Below are 24,836 nucleotides of genomic sequence, written 5' to 3'. Positions count from 1 at the left end.
TAGTAGAGCGATGTCGTTATCCTGAAGGAAGTCATTCACAAGATGTGCATGATTAGAGCGCGGATTGTCGTCCATGAAAACAAATGCCTCTCCAATAAGCTGCCGATATGGTTGCAGTGTCAGTTGGAGAATAACATTCACATATCGTTCAGCCGTTATGGTGCCTTCCATGACCACCAAAGGCATTCAGCCTGACCGGATTGCCTCTAAACACATCTCCGATGACTGTCTGGTTGAAGGCATATGCGACACTCATCGATGAAGAGAAAGTGATGCCAATCCTGAGCGGTCAACTCGGCATGTTGTTGGGCCCATGTGTACCATGCTGCATGGTGTCATGGTTGCAAAGATGGACGTTGCCATGGACTTCGGGAGTGAAGTTGCGCATCATGCAGCCTATTGTGCACAGTTTGAGTTGTAACACGACGTCCTGTGGCCGCACGAAAAGCATTATTCATCATGGTGGCATTGCCGTCAGGGTTCCTCTGAGCCATAATCTGTAGGTAGTGGTCATGCACTGCAGTAGTAGCCCTTGGGCGGCCTGAGCGAGGCATGTTACCAACAGTTCCTGTCTCTCTGTATCTCCCCCATATCCAAACAACATCACATTGGTTCACTCCTAGATGCCTGGACACTTCCCTTGTTCAGAGCTCTTCCTGGCACAAAGTAACAGTGCAGATGTGTTCGAACTGTGGTATTGACTGTCTAAACATGGCTGTACTACAGAAAACACGAATCGTGTACCTCTTTCCTGGCAGAATGACTGGAACTGATTGGCTGTCGGAACCCCTCCGTCTAATAGGGGCTGCTTATGCATGGTTGTTTACATCTTTGGACAAGTTTAGTGACATCTCTGAATTGTCAAAGGGACTGTGTCTGTGAAACAATATCCACAGTCAACATATATCTTCAGGAGTTCTGGGAACCGGGATGATCAAAACCTTTTTTCGTGTATTATTATTATTATTATTATTATTATTTATTTCCTTTCTCAGACGTTATGTCTGGTTAAAAATGGAAAGTGACGCGGACCTTGATCAAGCGTCACTTCCTTTTAACTGTACGGTATATGTTACATTGCATTTAGGAACTTTCGGGTAATTGAACATGTATCAATAATTACAGATTTCTGTAGTTGTATATATACGTTTGGATGTAGCTGTATTGTGTTGATGTACTGGTGGATATTGTGTGGTATTACTCCTGTAGTTGATAGTATAATTGGTATAATGTCAACTTTATCCTGGTGCCACATGTCCTTGACTTCCTCAGCCAGTTGGATGTATTTTTCAATTTTTTCTCCTATTTTCTTTTGTATATTTGTTGTATTGGGTATGGATATTTCGATTAGTTTTGTTAATTTCTTCTTTTTATTGGTGAGTATGATGTGGTGTTGTTTTATCTGTTATAATGGTTCTGTTCCAGTATAATTTGTATTCATCATTCTCCAGTACATTTTGTGATGCATACTTGTATGTGGGAACGTGTTGTTTTATTAGTTTATGTTGTATGGCAAGTAGTTGATGTATTATTTTTGCTACATTGTCATGTCTTCTGGGGTATTCTGTATTTGCTAGTACTGTACATCTGCTTGTGATGTGATCTACTGTTTCTATTTGTTGTTTGCAAAGTCTGCATTTATCTGTTGTGGTATTGGCATCTTTAATAAAATGCTTGCTGTAATATCTGGTGTTTATTGTTTGATCCTGTATTGCAATCATGAATCCTTCCGTCTCACTGTATATATTGCCTTTTCTTAGCCATGTGTTGGATGCGTCTTGATCGATGTGTGCTTGTGTTAGATGACACGGGTGCTTGCCATGTAGTGTTTTCTTTTTCCAATTTACTTTCTTTGTATCTGTTGATGTTATGTGATCGAAAGGGTTGTATAAGTGGTTATGATTGCAATGGTGTAGCCGATGTATTTATATGAGTGATTGCTCTGTGTATTTTTCTAGTTTCTGCTCGTTCTATAAAGAATTTTCTTAAATTGTCTACCTGTCCATAATGTAGGTTTTTTATGTCGATAAATCCCCTTCCTCCTTCCTTTCTGCTTGATGTGAATCTTTCTGTTACTGAATGTATGTGATGTATTCTATATTTGTGGCATTGTGATTGTGTAAGTGTATTGAGTGTTTCTAGTCCTGTGTTACTCCATTTCACTACTCCAAATGAATAGGTCAATATTGGTATAGCATAAGTATTTATAGCTTTTGTCTTGTTTCTTGCTATCAATTCTGTTTTCGGTACTTTTGTTAGTCTTTGTCTATATTTTTATCTATTCCTATGTTTTGTCTGTATCCTGGATATTTATAGGCATCTGTTTTTTCCATCGGCTGTATGCAGTCGCTGTGGTTATCCAATATGTAATCTTCTTGTTTAGCGTGTTTTCCCTTGACTATGCTATTTTTCTTACATTTGTCTGTTCCAAAAGCCATATTTATATCATTGCTGAATACTTCTGTTATCTTTAGTAATTGATTGAGTTGTTGATTTGTTGCTGCCAGTAGTTTTAGATCATCCATGTATAGCAAATGTGTGATTTTGTGTTGATATGTTCCAATAATATTATATCCATAATTTGTATTATTTAGCATGTTGGATAGTGGGTTCAGAGCAAGGCAGAACCAGAAAGGACTTAATGAATCTCCTTGGTATATTCCACGCTTAATCTGTATTGGCTGTGATGTGATATTATTTGAATTTGTTTGGATATTAAGTGTGGTTTTCCATTTTTTCATTACTATGTTTAGGAACTGTATCAATTTAGGATCTACTTTGTATATTTCCAATATTTGTAGTAACCATGAGTGGGGTACACTATGAAAAGCTTTTTGGTAATCATTGTATGCGTAGTGTAGCGACCTTTGTTTGGTTTTAGCTTGATATGTCACCTCTGCATCTATTATCAGTTGCTCTTTACATCCTCGTGCTCCTTTGCAACAGCCTTTTTGTTCTTCATTTATAATTTTGTTCTGTGTTGTATGTGTCATTAATTTCTGTGTAATGACTGAAGTTAATATTTTGTATATTGTTGGTAGGCATGTTATGGGGAGATATTTTGCTGGGTTTGCTGTGTCTGCTTGATCTTTAGGTTTCAGATAAGTTATTCCTTGTGTAAGTGTATCAGGGAATGTGTATGGGTCTGCAATGTAACTGTTAAATAATTTAGTTAGATGTGAATGTGTTGATGTGAGCTTCTTTAGCCAGAAATATGTTATTTTATCTTTTCCAGGGGCTTTCCAATTGTGCATAGAATTAATTGCTCGGGTGACTTCATGTTGCAAAATTATCACTTCAGGCATTTGTGGTATCATTTTGTACGTGTCTGTTTCTGCTTGTATCCACCGTCCATGTCTGTTATGTTGTATCGGGTTTGACCATATGTTGCTCCAGAAGTGTTCCATGTCTGTTATGTTTGGTTGATTGTCTATTTTAATGTGTGTGTTATCTATTGTGTGGTAAAATTTCTTTTGGTTTGTGTTGAATGTTTGGTTTTGCTTCCATCTATTTTCACTTTTTTTGTATCTTCTAAGTCGTTTGGCCCATGCTTGTAATTTCTGCTTCTTCTCATCTAATTGCTCTATCGCTTCTTGTTGTGAGATTTTACCTAACGTTTTTCGTTTTTTTTCTGACATTTCATTTCTTATAAATTGTGTTAGCTGTCCAATGTCTTTTCTCAGTTTTTCTATTCTGATCTGTAGTCTGTGTTGCCATGCTGGTTTTGTGGGTTTCTTCTGTGCGTTGGTTGGTTCTGATCTCTGCCTAGCGTGTATATTTAGTGTAGTGAGTGCTCCTATATAAATCAGTAGTTGTAACTCTTCCATAGTTATATTTTCCATTTATTTTGTTGTGTATGATTGTGTTGATAGTTGTTATTGTTGTTTCGACTTTTGGGTTATTTGGTGGTCTATGCAAGAATGGTCTAATGTCTGTATTTGTGTCTTTGTATTCTATATATGTCAGCTGAAATTTTTCTTCTATATGTAACATGTGTGTCACTTCGTGTTCTATTTGTGCTTGTTCTGGTGGCTGTCACAAGATTTTGTTTTCCTCCGACTGTTTAATTGATGTGTGTTGTTCTTTGTTTGTTTGCTCTGGGATGTTTGGGTCCATTGCTGTATTTTCTTCTTCTTCTGATTGTACATTATTTTGTTCCGGTATTTGTTGTACTTGTTTGATGTTTTCTAATTCTGACTGGGGTATCCTGTTATTTTTGATTATTACACGGATCTGATCAGCCAGTCGTTGTTTTGTTAAAAATTTTAATTCTGGGTATCTGGTAATAAATGTTGTGAATACTTGTGATCTGTATCCAGTTGTTTCCAGAATGTTCTGCAAGGTTCGCAGGAGAGCTTCTGTAAAGTTTGGAAGGTAGGAGACAAGATACTGTCAGAAGTAAAGCTGTGAGTACTGGGCGTGAGTCGTGCTTCAGTAGCTCAGATGGTAGAGCACTTGCCCGCGATAGGCAAAGGTCCCGAGTTCGAGTCTCGGTCGGGCACACAGTTTTAATCTGCCAGAAAGTTTGTATCCAGTTGTGTTGGTTCCTAAGTTTGTCACTTGGTAATAACAGAACATGAGGTGTCTGTTAACTTCATCTGGGAGGCCTACTCTTTTCCCGGGCCTCCACGGGATTTATTATTATTATTATTATTATTATTAATATTATTATTATTGACTTGCCACTCTATATTCACAAAGATGCAAAGCTAATTCTTTTTGCTGATGTAACAAGTATGGTAATCACACCCAACAAACATAAACTAGCTGAGGAAATTTTAAATAATGTCTTTCAGAAAATTATAAGTGATTCTCTGCAAATGACTCTCAGCAAATTTTGACAAAACACAGTATATAAAGTTCTGTTTGGTAAATGGCATAACACAATTAATAAATATATACTTTGAGCAGAAGTGTGTAGCTAAGGGAGACCTTTAAAATTTTTGGATAAGTGCACTGATGCGAGATGGAACTGGAGGGACCACGTTCATGATTTGCTGAAATGTTTGAATTCAGTGACTTCTGGTACTAGGGTTACTGCAAATTTGGTGATGATAATATCAGTAAATTAGCTTACTGTGCCTATTTTCATTCACTGTTTTTGCATGGCATCATATTTTGTGGTAATCCATCACTAAGGGAAAAAAATATTCATTATACAAAAGTGTGTAATCAAAATAATAGCTCGAGCTCAACCAAGAACATCTTGCAGACATTTATTTAAGGAACTAGGATACTCACAGAAGCTTCACAATACATAGACATTCACTTACAAAATTTTGTTATTAATAACAAATCCAAATTCAAAAGCAATACCATAGCTACAGCAAAAGGAGAAAGACTAATCTTTACGATTCTGGGTAAAATCTAACTGTAACAAAGAAAGGGATGAATCACACTGCCACTCAAGTCTTTGATCATTTACTAAATAGCATCAAAAAAGATAACCAACAAGCATTTAAAAATGAATTAAATGAATTTCTGAATGAAAATTACTTGTACTCAAAATGATGGATTTTTTGACATAATCAGTAATTTTACAATTACTAAATAGAACTTAATTATGTTATGTAAAGAGACTTTTTATTTAACTGGCATGTTACAAATCATCACAAAGTTCATGATCTGTGGAACAAGTATTAAAAAAAAGTCTAATCTAATCTACAGATTTGGAAGACGAATATGCCCAGTCTGATCAGGCAGATGCACTAAATATTTTTGAATTTATTTCTAAAAAGAAAATAAATGAAACTCCAAATTAAACTCTCCCATCATCTTTGTATAAGCACCAAGCACACACTGCCACTATTTGTCAGAAGGATCTTCGACACTTTAAGGTTATCTCAAGTTTCCTAACCATAATGACAGAATCATGAAGGGATTACCAACAAAGTCATCATCTTGCTAAGAAATTTAACAAGTGGAGCCTGGATACCTTGATGGAGATGTACAGTGCTTGACGCATTCCCTAGACCAATACGAGGTCGCAAGCATTAAGAAACCAGCGATTTCAATCTGGCTGATTCCGAATTGCGGGTAAAAATGCGACGCAGTCACGTACCATCTACAAACAAACAGCCCGGACACAGTATAAAGAAGCCACCAGTTGACAAGCAGGACAGAGTTCAACAGTCTGAGAATTCTTGCCAACAGACAAGCCTTGTGTGTCCATCAGTCGACAGCAGTAAATTTTGTGAATGAAAGAATATTCAATTAAGCATGTACACTAAGAAGGACTTGGGTTCTTGCCTGTATGCACCTCTGGACTGTGGGTAGTTAGTCTATCATGACTATGACTGATTGTCACTTACAATATGATGCGTAACAGAACTTGAGAGTTCAATTTGAACAATAAGAAACTGGCTCATTTTCATGATTCGAGTGCAAGTGATAGACAATGCAGGCTATCTGCTCTAGTAATTTGAGTATCTAGTAAGCCTCCTCTACGTTCTACGCTCATTGAAATTATGACTCAGGGTGTGTGCTCTTCAACATGTTCAGGTAAACTTAGGAAGAAGTAATAAAATCAGACCAATTACCAACCCAAAACCTCGTTCCTACATTTCTACCTCCCTAGTCTGTTACTAACTCTGTTCTGTCTCCAACCACAAAGACCTAATAAACCTCAGCTAGAACCTGTTATTGACTTATTCCCTTGTACGAAGCCACTCAGATTGCAAAGAGTCAATAGACCTGAAAAATCCCACACCGCTACCTATTCGACTGAGGGATTCATATACCTATGTTGTGACCCACATCCAATTACAAAGTAATCTTTTGAGTACGGACACTGTAAAAATAGGCAGCATACAAGACACCTATTTACTGTTAATATATGTGCTGATCTACTGAGCCATGCTATAATGACTGGTACTGATATTAGATGAAGCATTTTAGAAAAGTAGCCTTTAAGTGAGGTCTGAACCTCACCACTTCTTAAATTTTGAATAAAAATCATCAGCAATGATGGCCAAATACTTCTGGCATAACAAGTCAGTTCTGACAATGGCCTTGTCAAAGAGCCGAAGAGTGGGCAGATTCCCTTGTTGTGGGAAATTGCCCACAAAAGACAGAAGACTCAGCAATGATCAATGGCATGAGGATGCAGAAGGCAAAGGAAACCACTGCATTTAAGACACATAATGTGTATCCACAGGACACATGGCCTGTAACTGAAAAAGTGTCATGATGATCTCTCCATCGGCAAAAGATACCAGACTAGTCTCCCGTTCGGATCTCCAGAGACCTGCCAAGGGGGAAGATGTGTTATGAATACAAAGATGGGGCAAAGAGAGAGTTACTGTGCACAGGTCGGTGCTAAGGTTGTTCCCATCAGAATAAACACCCAACCAACAGTGACAATAGTTCAGGCACACTGAACAGATAATTCAGTACATAAAGGAGTATAAAAATATAATAGTAACGGAGGATTGGAATGCAGTTGTAGGAGGAGTAGATGAAGGGGTTACGGGATAATACGGGCTTGGTAGTACGAATGAGAGAGAAGAAAGACTAAGATATGCAATAATTTTCAGCTTGTACTGATGAATACTCTGTTCAATTCAGTGCTGATGAAGAGTGGGCTGAAGTTTAAGAGACAGTCAGGAAGAATCAATATGGAAATAAGTGGGATATAGAAGTACTAAGGGATGAAGAGAGACATGAATTTCTCTGAGGCTATAGATAATGCAATAATGAATAGTTCAGTTGGTAGGTCAGTTGAAGAGAAATAGACATCTCTAAACAGGGCAAGCACAAAAGCTGGAAAGAAAAACTTACGCACAAGAAGGGGGGAAAAACAAGATGGGTAACAGAAGAAATACTTCAGTTTATTAACAAAAGAAAGAAGAACAAAATGTTCACAGAAATTCAGGAATACAGAAATACAATTCATTAGCAACGAAATAAATATGAATTTCAGTGAAGCTAAGGCAAAATGTCTGCATGAAAAAAGTGATGAAATCAAAAAACAAATGATTGTTGGAAGGACTGACTCAGCATATAGAAAAGTCAAAACAACTTTCAATGGAATTAAATGCAAGGGCAGTAACATTAAGAGTGTGATGGGAATTTCTTTGTTAAATGCATGTGGGAGAGCAGATAGGTGGAAAGAGTACACTGAAGTTCTCTATGAGAATGATGTGATAGAAGAAGAAACAGGAACTGATAGGAAAGAGTTAGGTGATCCCATATTACAATCAGAATTTAAAAGAGCTTTCGACGACTTAAGATAAAATAAATCACGATGGATAGATAAGATTCCATCAGAATTTCAAAAATCATTAGGGGAAGTGGCAACAAAACGACTGTTCATGTTGATGTGTAGAATATGAGACTAGAGATGTACCATTAGACTTTCAGAAAATCATCATCCACACACTTCAGGAGAAAGAAAACTGACATTCTACGGATTGGAGTGTGGAATGTCAGATCCCTTAATGGGGCAGGTAGGTTAGAAAATTTAAAAAGGGAAATGGATAGGTTAAAGTTGGATATAACGGGAATTAGTGAAGTTTGATGGCAGGAGGAACAAGACTTTTGGTCAGGTGAATACAGGGTTATAAATACAAAATCAAATAGGGGTAATGCAGGAGTAGGTTTAATAATGAATAAAAAAATAGGAGTGCGGGTAAGCTACTACAAACAGCATAGTGAACGCATTATTGCGGCCAAGATAAGACACGAAGCCCACATCTGCTACAGTAGTACAAGTTGATAAGCTAACTAGCTCTGCAGTTGATGAAGAAGTTGATGAAATGTATGATGAGATAAAAGAAATTATTCAGGTAGTGAAGGGAGATGAAAATTTAATAGTCATGGGTGACTGGAATTCGACCGTATGAAAATGAAGAGAAGGAAACGTAGCAGGTGAATATGGATTGGGGCTAAGAAATGAAAGAGGAAGCCGCCTGGTAGAATTTTGCACAGAGCATAACTTAATCATAGCTAACACTTGGTTCAAGAATCATGAAAGAAGGTTGTATACATGGAAGAATCCTGGAGATACTAGAAGGTATCAGATAGATTATATAATGGTAAGACAGAGATTTAGGAACCAGGTTTTAAATTTTAAGACATTCCCAGGGGCAGATGTGGATTCTGACCACAATCTATTGGTTATGAACTGCAGATTGAAACTGAAAAAACTGCAAAAAGGTGGGAATGTAAGAGATGGGAACTGGATAAACTGAAAGAACCAGAGGTTGTACAGAGTTTCAGGGAGAGCATAAGGGAACAATTGACAGGATTGAGGGAAAGAAATATAGTAGAAGAAGAATGGGTAGCTTTGAGGAATGAAATAGTGAAGGCAGCAGAGGATCAAGTAGGTAAAAAGACGAGGGTTAGTAGAAATCCTTGGGTAACAGAAGAGATACTGAATTTAATTGATGAAAGGAGAAAATACAAAAATGCAGCAAGTGAAGCAGGCAAAAAGGAATACAAACGTCTCAAAAATGAGATCAACAGGAAGTGCAAAATGGCTAAGCAGGAATGGCTACAGGACAAATGTAAGGATGTAGAGGCTTATCTCACGAGGGGTAAGATAGATAGTGCCTACAGGAAAATTAAAGAGACCTTTGGAGAAAAGAGAACCACTTGCATAAACATCAAGAGCTCAGATGGAAACCCAGTTATAAGCAAAGAAGGGAAAGCAGAAAGGTGGAAGGAGTATATAGAGGTTCTATACAGGGGCAATGTTCTTGAGGACAATATTATGGAAATGGAAGAGGAGGTAGATGAATATGAAATGGGAGATATGATACTGGGTGAAGAGTTTGACAGAGCACTGAAAGATCTAAGTCGGAACAAGGCCCCGGGAGTAGACAACATTCCATTAGAACTACTGACAGCCCTGGGTAAGCCAGTCCTGACAAAACTCTACCATCTGGTGAGCAAAATGTATGAGACAGGCGAAATTGCCTCAGACTTAAAGAAGAATATAATAATTCAAATCCCAAAGAATACAGGTGCTGACAGATGTGAAAATTACCAAACTATCAGTTTAATAAGTCACGGCTGCAAAATACTAATGCGAATTCTTTATAGACGAATGGAAAAACTAGTAGAAGCCGACCTCGGGGAAGATCAGTTTGGATTCCGAAGAAATGTTGGAACACGTGAGGCAATACTGACATTACGACTTATCTTAGAAGAAAGATTAAGGAAAGGTAAACCTACGTTTCTAGCATTTGTAGACTTAGAGAAAGCTTTTGACGATGTTGACCGGAATACTCTCTTTCAAGTTCTGACACTTTTTCAGTAACAGGCCACGTGTCCTGTGGATACACATTATGTGTCTTAAATGCAGTGGTTTCCTTTGCCTTCTGTATCCTCATGCCATTGATCATTGCTGAGTCTTCTGTCTTTTGGGGGCAATTTCCCAGAACAAGGGAATCTGCCCACTCCTCGGCTCTCTTTGACAGGGAGCGAAAGGCTATTTACAATTTGTACAGAAACCAGATGGCAGCTATAGCAGTCGAGGGACATAAAAGGGAAGCAGTGGTTGGGAAGGGAGTGAGACAGGGCTGTAGCCTCTCCCCGATGCTATTCAATCTGTATATTGAGCAAGCAGTAAAGTAAACGAAAGAAAAATTCGGAGTAGGTATTAAAATCCACCGAGAAGAAATAAAAACTTTAAGGTTTGCCGATGACATTGTAATTCTGTCAGAGACAGCAAAGTACTTGCAAGAGCATTTGAACGGAATGGACAGTGTCTTGAAAGGAGGATATAAGATGAAGAACAACAAAAGCAAAACGAGGATAATGGAATGTAGTCTAATGAAGTCGGGTGATGCTGAGGGAATTAGATTAGGAAATGACACACTTAAAGTAGTAAAGGAGTTTTCCTATTTGGGGAGCAAAATAACTGATGATGGTCGAAGTAGAGAGGATATAAAATGTAGACTGGCAATGGCAAGGAAAGCATTTCTGAAGAAGAGAAATTTGTCATCGAGTATTGATTTAAATGTCAGGAAGTCGTTTCTGAAAGTATTTGTATGGAGTGTAGCCATGTATGGAAGTGAAACATGGACGATAAATAGTTTGGACAAGAAGCGAATAGGAGCTTTCGAAATGTGGTGCTACAGAAGAATGCTGAAGATTAGATGGGTAGGTCACATAACTAATGAGGAGGTATTGAATAGAACTGGGGAGAAGAGGAGTTTGTGGCACAACTTGACTAGAAGGAGGGATCGGTTGGTAGGACATGTTCTGAGGAATCAAGGGATCACCAATTTAGTACTGAAGGGCAGCATGGAGGGTAAAAATCGTAGAGGGAGACCAAGAGATGAATACACTAAGCAGATTCAGAAGGATGTAGGCTGAAGTAGGTACTGGGAGATGAAGAGGCTTGCACAGGATAGAGTACCGTGGAGAGCTGCATCAAACCAGTCTCAGGATTGAAGACCACAACAACAAACAACATAATTCCGAAGATAGCAAGGACAGATAACTGCAAGAACTATCACTCCACCAGTTTCACTTTTCATGCACCCAAGCTGCTGACAAGACTAATAAACATAAGAATGGAAAAATAAATTGAGGATCTTATGTTTATGATCAATCTGACTTTAGGAAGGTAAGGGAGTAGAGAGGCATTTCTGACATTGTGGCTGATAATGGAAGCAAGACTGAAGAAAAATCAAGACACATTCATAAGCTCTATCAACCTGGAGAAAGCATTCAACAACATAAAATTGTGGAAGATGTTCAAAATCCTGAGAAAAATAGGGGTAAGCTATAGGTAAAGACAGGTAATATGCAATATGCACAAGAACCAAGATCAAGAGCGAAGTGCACAGATTAGAAAGTGTGTAAGACAGGTATGTAGTCTTTCAGCCTTGCTGCTCAGTATAATGCTGAAGAAGCAATGACAGAAATAAAAGTTCAAGGGTGGGATTAAAATTTAAAGTGAGAAAGGTATCAATGATATGATTCGCTTTTGATATTGCTATCCTGACTGAAAGTGAAAGAGAATTACATGATCTACTGAATGGAATGAACAGTCTAATGAGTATGGAATATGGACTGAGAGTAAATTGAAGAAAAACAAAAGTAATGAGAAGTAGCAGAAATGAGAACAGTGGGAATTATCAGAATTGGGGATCATGAAAATGACAAAGTTAAGAAATTCTGCTACCTAGGCAGCAAAACAACCAGTGATGGACAGTGCAAGGATGACTTGAAATGAGACTAACACTGGCAAAGAAAATATTCCTGGCCCAACATCAACCTCAGTTTGAGGAAGAAATTTCAGAGAATGTATACAGGGAGCACAGCACTGTATGGTACTGAAACATGGACTGTCAGAAAACCGGAGAAGAAGAGAACTGGAGCATTTGAGATGTGGTACTACAGAAGAAAGTTGAAAATTAGGTGAACTGATAAGATAAGAAATGAGTAGGTTCTCCACAGGGATGGGTGGGAAAGGAATACAAGGGAAACACTGACAAGAAGAAGGGACAGGATAATAGAACATCTGTTATACCATCAAAGAATAACTTCCATAGTACTCATACTAGAGGGAGCTGCAGAGGGTACAAATTGTATGGGAAGACAGATTGGAGTACATCCAGCAAATGACTGAGGACATAGGTTACAATTGGTACGCTGAGATAAGATGAAAAAGTTGACAAAGGAGAGGAATTCCCGGCAGGCCACATCAAACCAGTCAGAAGACCGATGACTCAAAAGGAGGAGGAGGAGGAGGAGGAGGAGGAGAAGAAGGAGGGAGGGTTCATATATATATAAACACAAGCTGGTCAAAGGAGACGATAAGGAAACACAGGCATAGTCCAAATCAACGAGTATTTATCTTCAGCGTCATACGAACTCACCAAAACACGGGTTACCTACAGGCTGAGGATGTCTTAAACCCAAGTCCTTAATTTCTGCAGTTGAAAATATTCCATCATTGTAGTCTCAGATGGTCACTGAATGCACAAAATAATGCTAATATTGAATGTTGAGTCTAAGGCAATGGACAATGTAATAGTATCTAGAAATACCAATAGTCTTCGATAAGTTGATTATGAGTGTTTTTGACATAAAATAAAAGCAAGAACTATTAAAACCAATTCATTTATTAATACTCACATGCTCACGATAGAAATCCAATGGGTCTTTAACACTTTGATGCTTTTTCAATTGACAACAAAGGCGGCGTGCCAGTATTCCTCGCCACCAAGCCTGAAAAAAATGCATCTGCTATAACGATGCTCAGTTCTATATTAATGTGTTGGTGAGAAGTGTACAAATCCTGGGACATGAATTCACAAGGGAGCACATTTTTTTTAAAAATGTGTCTGTATGTGCGGATGGATATGTGTGTGTGTGCGCGCGAGTGTATACCTGTCCTTTTTTCCCCTAAGGTAAGTCTTTCCGCTCCCGGGATTGGAATGACTCCTTACACTCTCCCTTAAAACCCACATCCTTTCGTCTTTCCCTCTCCTTCCCTCTTTCCTGATGAGGCAACAGTTTGTTGCGAAAGCTTGAATTTTGTGTGTATGTTTGTGTGTCTGTCGACCTGCCAGCACTTTCATTTGGTCAGTCACATCATCTTTGTTTTTAGATATATTTTTCCTACGTGGAATGTTTCCCTCAGATGACGTGACTTACCAAATGAAAGTGCTGGCAGATCGACAGACACACACAAACATTTTTCTTCGTGGCAAAGTGGATACTCTGGTGGAAGTATCACCTTGCCACGGAGAAAAATGATCGTAACCCTACTCCTAATGATCCAACTCCCCAAGACACTATCCAAATTGAACCCTGCCTGGAACAGTTCCGTCCTCCGTCACAGCGGGACCCACCTGCTCTTCCTCAAAATCACCCTCTCCAAACCTTCCAGGAATTTCTGACTTCCAGCCTTGCCTCTCAATCCTTCTTAAAAAACCTTAATCCTACTCCCAACATCACCACTGCTGAAGCCCAAGCTATCCGTGATCTGAAGGCTGACCGATCCATCGTCATTCTTCCGGCGGACAAGGGTTCCACAACCGTGGTACTTGATCGTCGGGAGTATGTGGCTGAGGGACTGCGTCAGCTTTCAGACAACACCACATAGAAAGTTTACCAAGGTAATCCCATTCCTGATGTCCAGGAGGAGCTTCAAGGAATCCTCAGAACCTTAGGCCCCCACAAAACCTTTCACCTGACTCCATCAACCTCCTGACCCCACCGACACCCCGCACCCCTACCTTCTACCTTCTTCCTAAAATTCACAAACCCAATCATCCCGGCCGCCACATTGTAGCTGGTTACCAAGCCCCCACAGAACGTATCTCTGCCTACGTAGATCAAAACCTTCAACCCATTACGTGCAGTCTCCCATCCTTCATCAAAGACACCAACCACTTTCTCGAACGCCTGGAATCCTTAGCCAATCCGTTACCCCCAGAAACCTACCTTGTAACCATTGATGCCACTTCCTTATACACAAATATCCCGCACGTCCAGGGCCTCGCTGCGATGGAGCACTTCCTTTCACACCGATCACCTGCCACCCTACCTAAAACCTCTTTCCTCATTACCTTAGCCAGCTTGATCCTGACCCACAACTTCTTCACTTTTGAAGGCCAGACATACCAACAATTAAAGGGAACAGCCATGGGTACCAGGATGGCCCCTTCGTACGCCAACCTATTCATGGGTCGCTTAGAGGAAGCCTTCTTGGTTACCCAGGCCTGCCAACCCAATGTTTGGTACAGATTTATTGATGACATCTTCATGATCTGGACTCACAGTGAAGAAGAACTCCAGAATTTCCTCTCCAACCTCAACTCCTTTGGTTCCATCAGATTCACGTGGTCCTACTCCAAATCCCATGCCACTTTCCTTGATGTTGACCTCCATCTGTCCAATGGCCAGCTTCACACGTCCGTCCACATCAAACCCACCAACAAGCAACAGTACCTGCATTATGACAGCTGCCACCCATTCCACATCAAACGGTCCCTTCCCTACAGCCTAGGTCTTCGTGGCAAATGAATTTGCTCCAGCCCGGAATCCCTGAAGCATTACACCAACAACCTGACAACAGCTTTCGCATCCCGTAACTACCCTCCTGACCTGGTTCAGAAGCAAATAACTAGAGCCACTTCCTCATCCCCTCAAACCCAGAACCGCCCACAGAAGAACCACAAAAGTGCCCCACTTGTGACAGGATACTTTCCGGGACTGGACCAGACTCTGAATGTGGCTCTCCAGCAGGGATACGAATTCCTCAAATCCTGCCCTGAAATGTAATCCATCCTTCATGAAATCCTCCCCACTGCACCAAGAGTGTCTTTCCGCCGCCCACCTAACCTTCGTAACCTGTTAGTTCATCCCTATGAAATCCCCAAACCACCTTCCCTACCCTCTGGCTCCTATCCTTGTAACCGCCCCCGGTGTAAAACCTGTCCCATGCGCCCTCTCATCACCACCTACTCCAGTCCTGTAACCCGGAAGGTGTACACGATCAAAGGCAGAGCCACGTGTGAAAGCACCCACGTGATCTACCAACTGACCTGCCTACACTGTGACGCATTCTATGTGGGAATGACCAGCAACAAACTGTCCATTCGCATGAATGGACACAGGCAGACAGTGTTTGTTGGTAATGAGGATCACCCAGTGGCTAAACATGCCTTGGTGCACGGCCAGCACATCTTGGCACAGTGTTACACCGTCCGGGTTATCTGGATACTTCCCACTAACACCAACCTGTCAGAACTCCGGAGATGGGAACTTGCTCTTCAATATACCCTCTCTTCCCGTTATCCACCAGGCCTCAATCTCCGCTAATTTCAAGTTGCCGCCACTCACACCTCACCCGTCATTCAACAACATCTTTGCCTCTGCACTTCTGCCTCAACTGAAATCTCTGCCCCAACTCTTTGTCTTTAAATATGTCTGCTTGTGTCTGTATATGTGTGGATGGATATGTGTGTGTGTGTGCGCGCGAGTGTATACCCGTCCTTTTTTCCCCCTAGGGTAAGTCTTGGGATTGGAATGACTCCTTACCCTCTCCCTTAAAACCCACATCCTTTCATCTTTCCCTCTCCTTCCCTCTTTCCTGATGAGGCAACAGTTTGTTGCGAAAGCTTGAATTCTGTGTGTATGTTTGTGTGTCTGTCGACCGGCCAGCACTTTCATTTGGTAAGTCACATCATCTTTGTTTTTAGATATATTTTTCCTATGTGGAATGTTTCCCTCATATATATATATATATATATATATATATATATATATATATATATATATATATAGGGAAACGTTCCACGTAGGAAAAATGTATCTAAAAACAAAGATGATGTGACTTACCAAATGAAAGTGCTGGCAGGTCGACAGACACACAAACAAACACAAACATACACACAGAATTCAAGCTTTCGCAACAAACTGTTGCCTCATCAGGAAAGAGGGAAGGAGAGGGAAAGACGAAAGGATGTGGGTTTTAAGGGAGAGGGTAAGGAGTCATTCCAATCCCGGGAGCGGAAAGACTTACCTTAGGGGTAAAAAAGGACGGGTATACACTCGCGCGCGCACACACACACACACACACACACACACACACACACACACACACACACACACACATATCCATCCACACATATACAGACACAAGCAGACACATTTAAAGACAAAGAGTTGGGGCAGAGATGTCAGTCGAGGCAGAAGTGCAGAGGCAAAGATGTTGTTGAATGACAGGTGAGGTATGAGTGGCGGCAACTTGAAATTAGCGGACATTGAGGCCTGGTGGGTAACGGGAAGAGAGGATATATTGAAGAGCAAGTTACTATCTCCGGAATTCGGATAGGTTGGTGTTGGTGGGAAGTATCCAGATAACCCGGACGGTGTAACACTGTGCCAAGATGTGCTGGCCGTGCACTAAGGCATGTTTAGCCACAGGGTGATCCTCATTACCAACAAACACTGTCTGCCTATGTCCATTCATGCGAATGGACAGTTGCTTGTCATTCCCACATAGAATGCATCACAGTGTAGGCAGGTCGGTTGGTAAATCACATGGGTGCTTTCACACGTGGCTCTGCCTTTGATCGTGTACACCTTCCGGGTTACAGGACTGGAGTAGGTGGTGATGAGAGGGCGCATGGGACAGGTTTTACACCGGGGGCGGTTACAAGGATAGGAGCCAGAGGGTAGGGAAGGTGGTTTGGGGATTTCATAGGGATGAACTAACAGGTCCTTAGGGGGAAAAATGACGGGTATACACTCGCGCGCGCGCGCACACACACACACACACACACACACACACACATATCCATCCACACATATACAGACACAAGCAGACATATTTAAAGACAAAGAGTTTGGCAGTACTTCTGCCTCAACTGACATCTCTGCCCAAACTCTTTGTCTTTAAATATGTCTGCTTGTGTCTGTATATGTGTGGATGGATATGTGTGTGTGTGTGTGTGTGTGTGTGTGTGTGTGTGTGTGTGTGTGTGTGTGTGTGCGCGCGCGCGAGTGTATACCCGTCATTTTTCCCCCTAAGGTAAGTCTTTCCGCTCCCGGGATTGGAATGACTCCTTACCCTCTCCCTTAAAACCCACATCCTTTCGTCTTTCCCTCTCCTTCCCTCTTTCCTGATGAGGCAATAGTTTGTTGCGAAAGCTTGAATTTTGTGTGTGTGTTTGTGTTTGTTTGTGTGTCTGTCGACCTGCCAGCACTTTCATTTGGTAAGTCACATCATCTTTGTTTTTATATATATATATATATATATATATATATATATATATATATATATGGGGGGAGGGGGGGGGTCAATACCTATATATTAAAGTCTCAAATTGTGAGAAATGTGAATAATATAGCTGCATTAGCAACAGAATGTACAAAGAAGTTAGAAAGTAATAATAATTAATGTTCTACTTGGAATAAATGCTTGAAGGTAATGTTTTGAATAGTGACACCTGTGTTACTGCACTAAAGGTAAATGTAAATATATTGCCAATATAGCACTGCTATATTGCAAATCTACCACTTTTTGTTCTAAAAAGTACACTAAGGTCTTATGGCATGAATGGCAGGGAGAACCCGTAGCATTTACTAGTGTTAATTGAGTAGCAAATATCGTTTCCCGGTTTCTTACAGAAGGTTAGATTTTAGATTAGATTTACTTTCATTCCAATTGATCTGTAGTGAGGAGGTCCTCCAGGATGTAGAACATTAGAACATGTCAGAAAAACAATAATACATGAAAAGTATTTACAACTGAAACAAATAAGCTAATGTACCTTCACAGGTCCCAAGTGCAATGATCGTCATTTCTTTTAATGAACACAATATGAAAGAATCATTTTACAAACACTAATGCGCTGAATTTAAAGAAAAAAAAGTTTTTTTTTTTATTTACAAGGTAATAAACATGTAATAGAACTACTATAATAATTATTTACAATGAACACATTACTGCACTGAAATGGTGCAGAAGTTAGATTGTACTTACACACACACACACACACACACACACACACACACACACACACACACACACACACACACCAGTTGGTTCTACTGAGAAATTCATCAATGGAGTAGAAGGAGTTAGCCACCAATAAATCCTTTAGGCTTCTCTTAAACTGAATTTCATTGGTTGTTAAGCTTTTTACAGCTGCTGGCAAGTTATTGAAAATGTGTGTTCCTGAATAATGCACACCTTTTTGTACAAGACTAAGTGACTTTAAATCCTTGTGAAGATTATTCTTATTTCTAGTATTGGTTCCATGAATTGAGCTGTTGGTTTGAGAAAGTGATATATTTTTAATGACAAATTTCATTAAGGAATAAATATATTGGGAAGCAGTAGTTAGAATCCCTAGTTCCCTAAACAGGCTTCTGCAGGATGTTCTTGAGTTCACACCACATATAACTCTTACTGCACGGTTTTGTGCCCAGGAAACTTTAGCTTGGCTGATGAATTACCCCAAAAAATAATCCCATACGACATTATAGAATGAAAGTAAGCATAGAATGCCAGCTTTATCATTTTTATATCCCCAATGTTTGACACAATTCGCATTGCAAATAGAGATTCATTAAGAGGCTTCAGCAGTTCTGTGGTGTGCTCCTCCTAGTTGAATTTATTATCACGCTGTAATACCAAGAATTTAACACTGTCCACTTCTTCTATCTGCTTGTCGTCATATGTTAGGCATATACTCATGGGTCACCCCTTACAATTTCTGAACTGCATGTAGTGTGTTTTTTCAAAGTTTAGTGACAAAGTATTGGCTAGGAACCAGAGATTAATGTCCACAAATATTTTATTAGCCAATATTTCTAAGGCTACACTTGATTTGCTATTTATTGCAATGTTTGTATCATCGGCAAACAAAACGAACTTGGCAACTGGTAATGTTACTGATGAAAGGTCATTGATATACACAAGAAAAAGTAAGGGGGCCCTAAAATAGATCCTTGTGGGACCCAACATGTAATTACTTCCCAGCTGGGTGATGCCTGATAGCTTAATACACGTCTCTTTCCTAATAACACCCTTTGTTTCCTGCCAGAGATATAAGGTTTGAACCATTTTGCAGTATTTCCTGTTACACCACAATATTCTAATTTACTTAAAAGGATATTGTGATTTACACAGACAAATGCCTTTGACATATCACAAAATATACCGGTTGCCTGCAATTTTTTGTCTAATGAATTAAGCACATTTTCACTGTAAGTGTAGTAGCCTTTTCAATATCAGAACCCTTTAGAAATCCGAACTGCTACTTTGACAGTATGTTATTTGAGATAAGATGGTTATACAGCCAATTGTACATTACTTTTTCTAAAATTTTTGAAAATGCTGGCAAAAGTGAAGTTGGACGGAAATTTGATGCTATTTCTTTATCTCCCTTCTTAAACAGTGGCTTAACTTCAGCATATTTCAACCATTCAGTAAATATTCCACTGATAAACAGCTGGTTACACAGATAGCTTAATATGTTACTTAGCTCAGAATCACATTCTTTAATTAACTTTGTTGATATTTCATCATACTCACTAGATGTTTTTGATTTTAATGATTTTATGGGGGACATTATTTCTGCTGGAGTAGTTAGGGTCAAACTGATATTATGGAAGTTGCTTGAAATGTCTGGTCTGAGCTATTCCATAGCAGCATCTACAGAACCTGACAACCCTACCTTTTCAGTAACAGTTATAAAATATTTGTTAAAAAGTTCTGCAACACTACATACATCTGTCCCCAATGTATCATTTACTCTTAATACTATTTGTCCCTCTTCATGTCTGGTTCTACCGGTCTCCTCCTCCACTATATCCCATATTGCCTTTACTTTGTTATCTGATGTGACTATTTTTCCTTGTAATATACTTGCTTTGATGTCCATATTACAGTCTTTAATATTTTGCATTCTTGTAATGTGCTTTAGCATCAACATCAGAACTGCTTCGGATTGACAGATACAGTTTTCTTTTTGTTTTACAAGATACCCCTATTCCTTGAGTAATCCATGGCTTCTTTGTAGACTTTGCTCTAACCTTTGTTAGTTTTGGGGGAAAACAGTGTTCAAATAAGGTAAGCACTTTATTAGCAAAAGTGTTATATGTTTCATTCATGCCATGAGCACTGTAAACATCAGTCCAGTGAATGTGTCCTAAAATAATCAATTTTTGGCTTATTGATTACCCTCTTGAGCTCAGATTTAACAGATTTTATATCCTGTTCAGTATTAACATTTAACAGAAGGAACTGCATGTCATGGTCTGAGAGGCCATTGACTACTGGTTTTGTAACATAATTTTGTTCATTGGACTTTTCTATAAAGATATTATCAATGGCTGTTTGTGAGCAATTGGCTACCCTAGTGGGGAACTTTACAGTGGGAATTAAGTTGAATGATAGTGTTACTAAACCAAATAAGTTCTTATTGGGAGAGTCTTTAAGGAAATCTACATTGAAATCACCAGCAACCACTATTTCTTTGCTTTTGGTTGTTAAATGGGCAAGCTTCAAGGTGGTTTATGAACAGGTTAAAGTTACCTGCAGGTGATTGATACACACTTAATATTATGTTGGATTTTTTGCGATATTCTACTTCTGTTGCAAATGCTTCCATATGCTGTTCTAGGCAAAATTTATGAATGTCTATGTTCTTAAATTTATGACAGTTCCTGATGAATGTGGCAACTCCTCCTTTCTCCATTTCTGCTCTACAAAAGTGAGATGCTAACCTAAACCCTGTAACACTTAAAAGTTCTATACCAGTGGCCACATGATGTTCAGAGAGGCAGATTATGTCAGCTGGGTTCGAGGATTTTAATTCATCTATGCAGATAATTAATTCATTAATTTTATTTCTCAGTCCTCGACTATTTTGATGCAATAAAGATAGCTGACATTTCACACTGACTGAGTTAAAATTGAGTAGAGTTGAAATATTTGCTGACTGTTGCAAATTCTTAACCAATAGCTGTTCATGCTGATGTAATAAGCTAGAATTATGTTTTTTGGTTTCTTTCTCAAACTGAAGGTTTGTCTTAGTCCTAACCTCTCTTAAAATTTGGTTTCTTTCTGTCCTTCCTACCCTAAAAAAGGGTCTTTTCTGAACCCTATAACCACTGGTATTTTGTCACTCATGACAGTGCCTCCCCCTTTAGCTTTCCTGCTATTTTCCCAACCAGTTTACCCTTCCCTTTCTTGTTGATGTGAGGTCCATGCCTAGTATAATCCCACCTATTGAGAGAATCAACAGGAACCACACCAATGTGTGACCCTGCACCCGATATAAGCAGCCGTTCCAACTCCAAATTAACACTCTTGACAGAAGAGTTCAAATGAGGTCAGTCATGGCACCCAAGAACAGATACAAACTCAACACTAGTATGTTTCGACGCTGGTGCAATCTTTGCCAGGTCACTCTATACTGTACGCAGGATCTCTGTCAATACTATTACCTGCCCCACCCACTATAACCACGGTGTCTTCCTTCATGAAATCTTTGCAAAGTGATCCTAAATCCTCTGTCACCTGCTCCAGACCAGCACTAGGTTTAAAAAAATTGGTGACCTGGTTGGTTGGTTGGTTTGGGGAAGGAGACCAGACAGCGTGGTCATCGGTCTCATCGGATTAGGGAAGGATTGGGAAGGAAGTCGGCCGTGCCCTTTCAGAGGAACCATCCCGGCATTTGCCTGGAGTGATTTAGGGAAATCACGGAAAACCTAAATCAGGATGGCCGGACGCGGGATTGAACCGGTGACCTGGTACCTGATCCTATTTTATACTGCAAAAGTTGGCCAACACTTCTTCCATGGGAACTACCTAACAACAACACTTTCTTTCTCTTTACTGATTTCCCTACATTCTTACTTTTCAATTTACTGCTGAAAGTTTGTTGTGCCCTGTCTACACCTGCAACTGCTTGAGGCTCACCAGCTTCTAACTGAAGCAACAGGTCAAATCTATTTTCCACATTCACCACGAAGCTCTTAGACAAAGTTCTAGGGCTGTTCCTCCTGTTGCCTGTTGTCAGTTCCCACCTCTCTTTACCCTTCTCCCTCCTTAACCTGTCAATATTTCCCCTGGCCTTGTCTAACTCAGCCTGATGGGTGGCAATTTTCCCCTCCTGTTCTAGTATATTCGTATCTCTACTACATATCCTATAAAACCACTGATGAGTCTCATTTACCAGGCATAAAACTAAATAAAGCAGTACATAGTGAATGTCTGTGTGGGTAATTAGCAAAGCAACTTTTCTCTAGTCCCATTGGTACAGAAAAGAGGATACTAACAACCATAACATAAGAAGTTATCCAAGTCTTTTATACAATTCCTGTTTACGATTTTGAAATCATATAATAAAATACCATTCTGATGGGATAGAATGTTATAGTTATACAGGAATTCCATTTCAGAGGGCAGGTAAACAATATTATTATTTGATTGGCATCAGAATTCCACTAGTAAAATATTTCCACAATAATTTAAAACTATAACAGAAAGTATGAACAGATTTCTATGAGGGTCAGTTTATGAAGTTCATATTCCATTAAAACATCACACTCTTCATTTAAGAAATGCATGGATAACACTGAGTGTTATAAGTGCTTCTTTTTTAATCTTTTTATTATTATTATTATTATTGTTGTTGTTGTTATTATTGCAAAATCTTTCTGAGTGGATGGATGAATGAATGCAAAGAAAACTCAAAATATGACCATAAAATAAATAGTGAGTGTGGACTATACATAAGAATGTCAACACATCCAGGGCTCTTGTCTTTTCTTCTAGTGTGCACATCCTAAACTTTTATTTATATTGTCTTATTGACTAGACTGGTGCATTTGAAGTTAACTTATGTAATATGAAACAAAGTAGGATATAGGGAATCTTTGTGGCACAACTGACAGGACAGGTGTCCAACAGCAAACTATCATGAGAAAAATAGACAGCCTCAAACAAAAAGAAGAGAAAGAACAAGGAGGAGGAAATAAATAAATAATTAAATAAATACACATTCCCCACCCCACAGAGTGGAAATGAATAAATGTGAGATAACAAAACAAAAGGGTTTTCTTTTCTGGAACACACAGCTTCAAGAAAATGTCAACAATTACATTTAATTTGCTGGTGAATGCTAGTCCAACAAAAGAAAAAGCAAAATACAGGTGGCAAAATTATTGAACCGCACACCTAATACTCTTGAATAAATTATTTGTTTGCTAACACAATGGAATTTATATTTACTTTGCCTATTGTCCTTCACAATATGATGTCATATGTAAAAATAACAGCAGTTTACATGGTGATGAATACAGCCGCAGGAAACAAATAGCATAACAATATATTTCAAGATGCACAAAATTTAATATCCACTGATTATTCTTAGGGCCCATTATAGCACACCACAAAACACAGTTAAACTACAATGAAAGTGTCAGAGTGGATGTTTTAATTTTCCACACAACAGACAGACATAATAGATTAAACGGAATATATTTAGATTGTACCTGGATCTTCACTACATATCTGACAAGTTTTGTTCTTGAGAACTTTTGACGAACAAGCCATCCTCTGCAGTGTGCTTGCAGACATACTATGGACTCAATACTTGGCTGCCGTCTGTGTAGGCCAAGCACACCCTGAAAATGAAGTCAGGATCAGTTACACGCCAACACGACTTGCGGTATCCACTGTTAAGTTGAAATATTATGAGGTTATACAACAGGCTGACAATGTGATACTGACCAAATACGCAATTTGTGATAAGCTCAATAAGAAACACTCTTGTATGCAGTGACTCTCATACACTGAAAACAGTATATTTATTAAAAAATGAAAATAGACAACAGAAAAGCTATTTGAAGGAGCTGACAAGAAAAGAAATCTGAGCAAAGTAAAACTAATCAGATAGTGTAATGCAGGATAAAGCTCCTTTCTATGATTAATATCCTAAATTTCAATACTATTCACAAAATCGTGCTAACACTTACTTACCATGAACAAAAATGTTATTTTGTACTGTGAAAGGGGTTATACGGCAATGAACGATGCAGCAATGACTGTTTAAGAAACCACAGGACCAGTTTTGCTCAGATCAGTATGACAGTACTGTTACGGGATGGTCTGATTTTATAATTATTAAAGACAAAGTATAAGAAGGGGTACATGAAGTATGTTTGGAAGTGTATTTGGTTTACATGAAATCACTAATTCATTGGTTTCACAGGCAGTCTATAATCTTCTAACAATATTATGAGGGAAATGCAATGTATGAATACAAGATGTGATACAGATCTGTAAGTAAACTAGTCTTGTCCCCTTGCCTCCATATAAAACACAGCCAATTAAATGTGACACACTGTGA

The 24,836-nt window shown here is 39.2% G+C and overlaps 1 protein-coding gene across 1 annotated transcript in view; it reads right to left on the bottom strand.

The window, feature by feature from the left end:
• LOC126252642 (ras GTPase-activating-like protein IQGAP1) overlaps positions 1-24,836 on the bottom strand; it is a 367,157-nt gene that overhangs the window by 145,878 nt on the left and 196,443 nt on the right. The window contains exons 17-18 of the mRNA XM_049953548.1: positions 23,980-24,111; positions 13,093-13,185 (exon numbers count right to left, since the gene is read on the bottom strand). Coding sequence (XP_049809505.1) covers positions 13,093-13,185; positions 23,980-24,111 — 225 coding nt within the window. The remainder of the gene's footprint in view (positions 1-13,092; positions 13,186-23,979; positions 24,112-24,836) is intronic.

Source organism: Schistocerca nitens, chromosome 1 (assembly GCF_023898315.1).
Source record: "Schistocerca nitens isolate TAMUIC-IGC-003100 chromosome 1, iqSchNite1.1, whole genome shotgun sequence".
Classification (NCBI taxonomy): domain Eukaryota; kingdom Metazoa; phylum Arthropoda; class Insecta; order Orthoptera; family Acrididae; genus Schistocerca; species Schistocerca nitens.
Note: the sequence above shows the minus strand (reverse complement) of the source record. Positions and strands in the feature narration are given on the sequence as shown.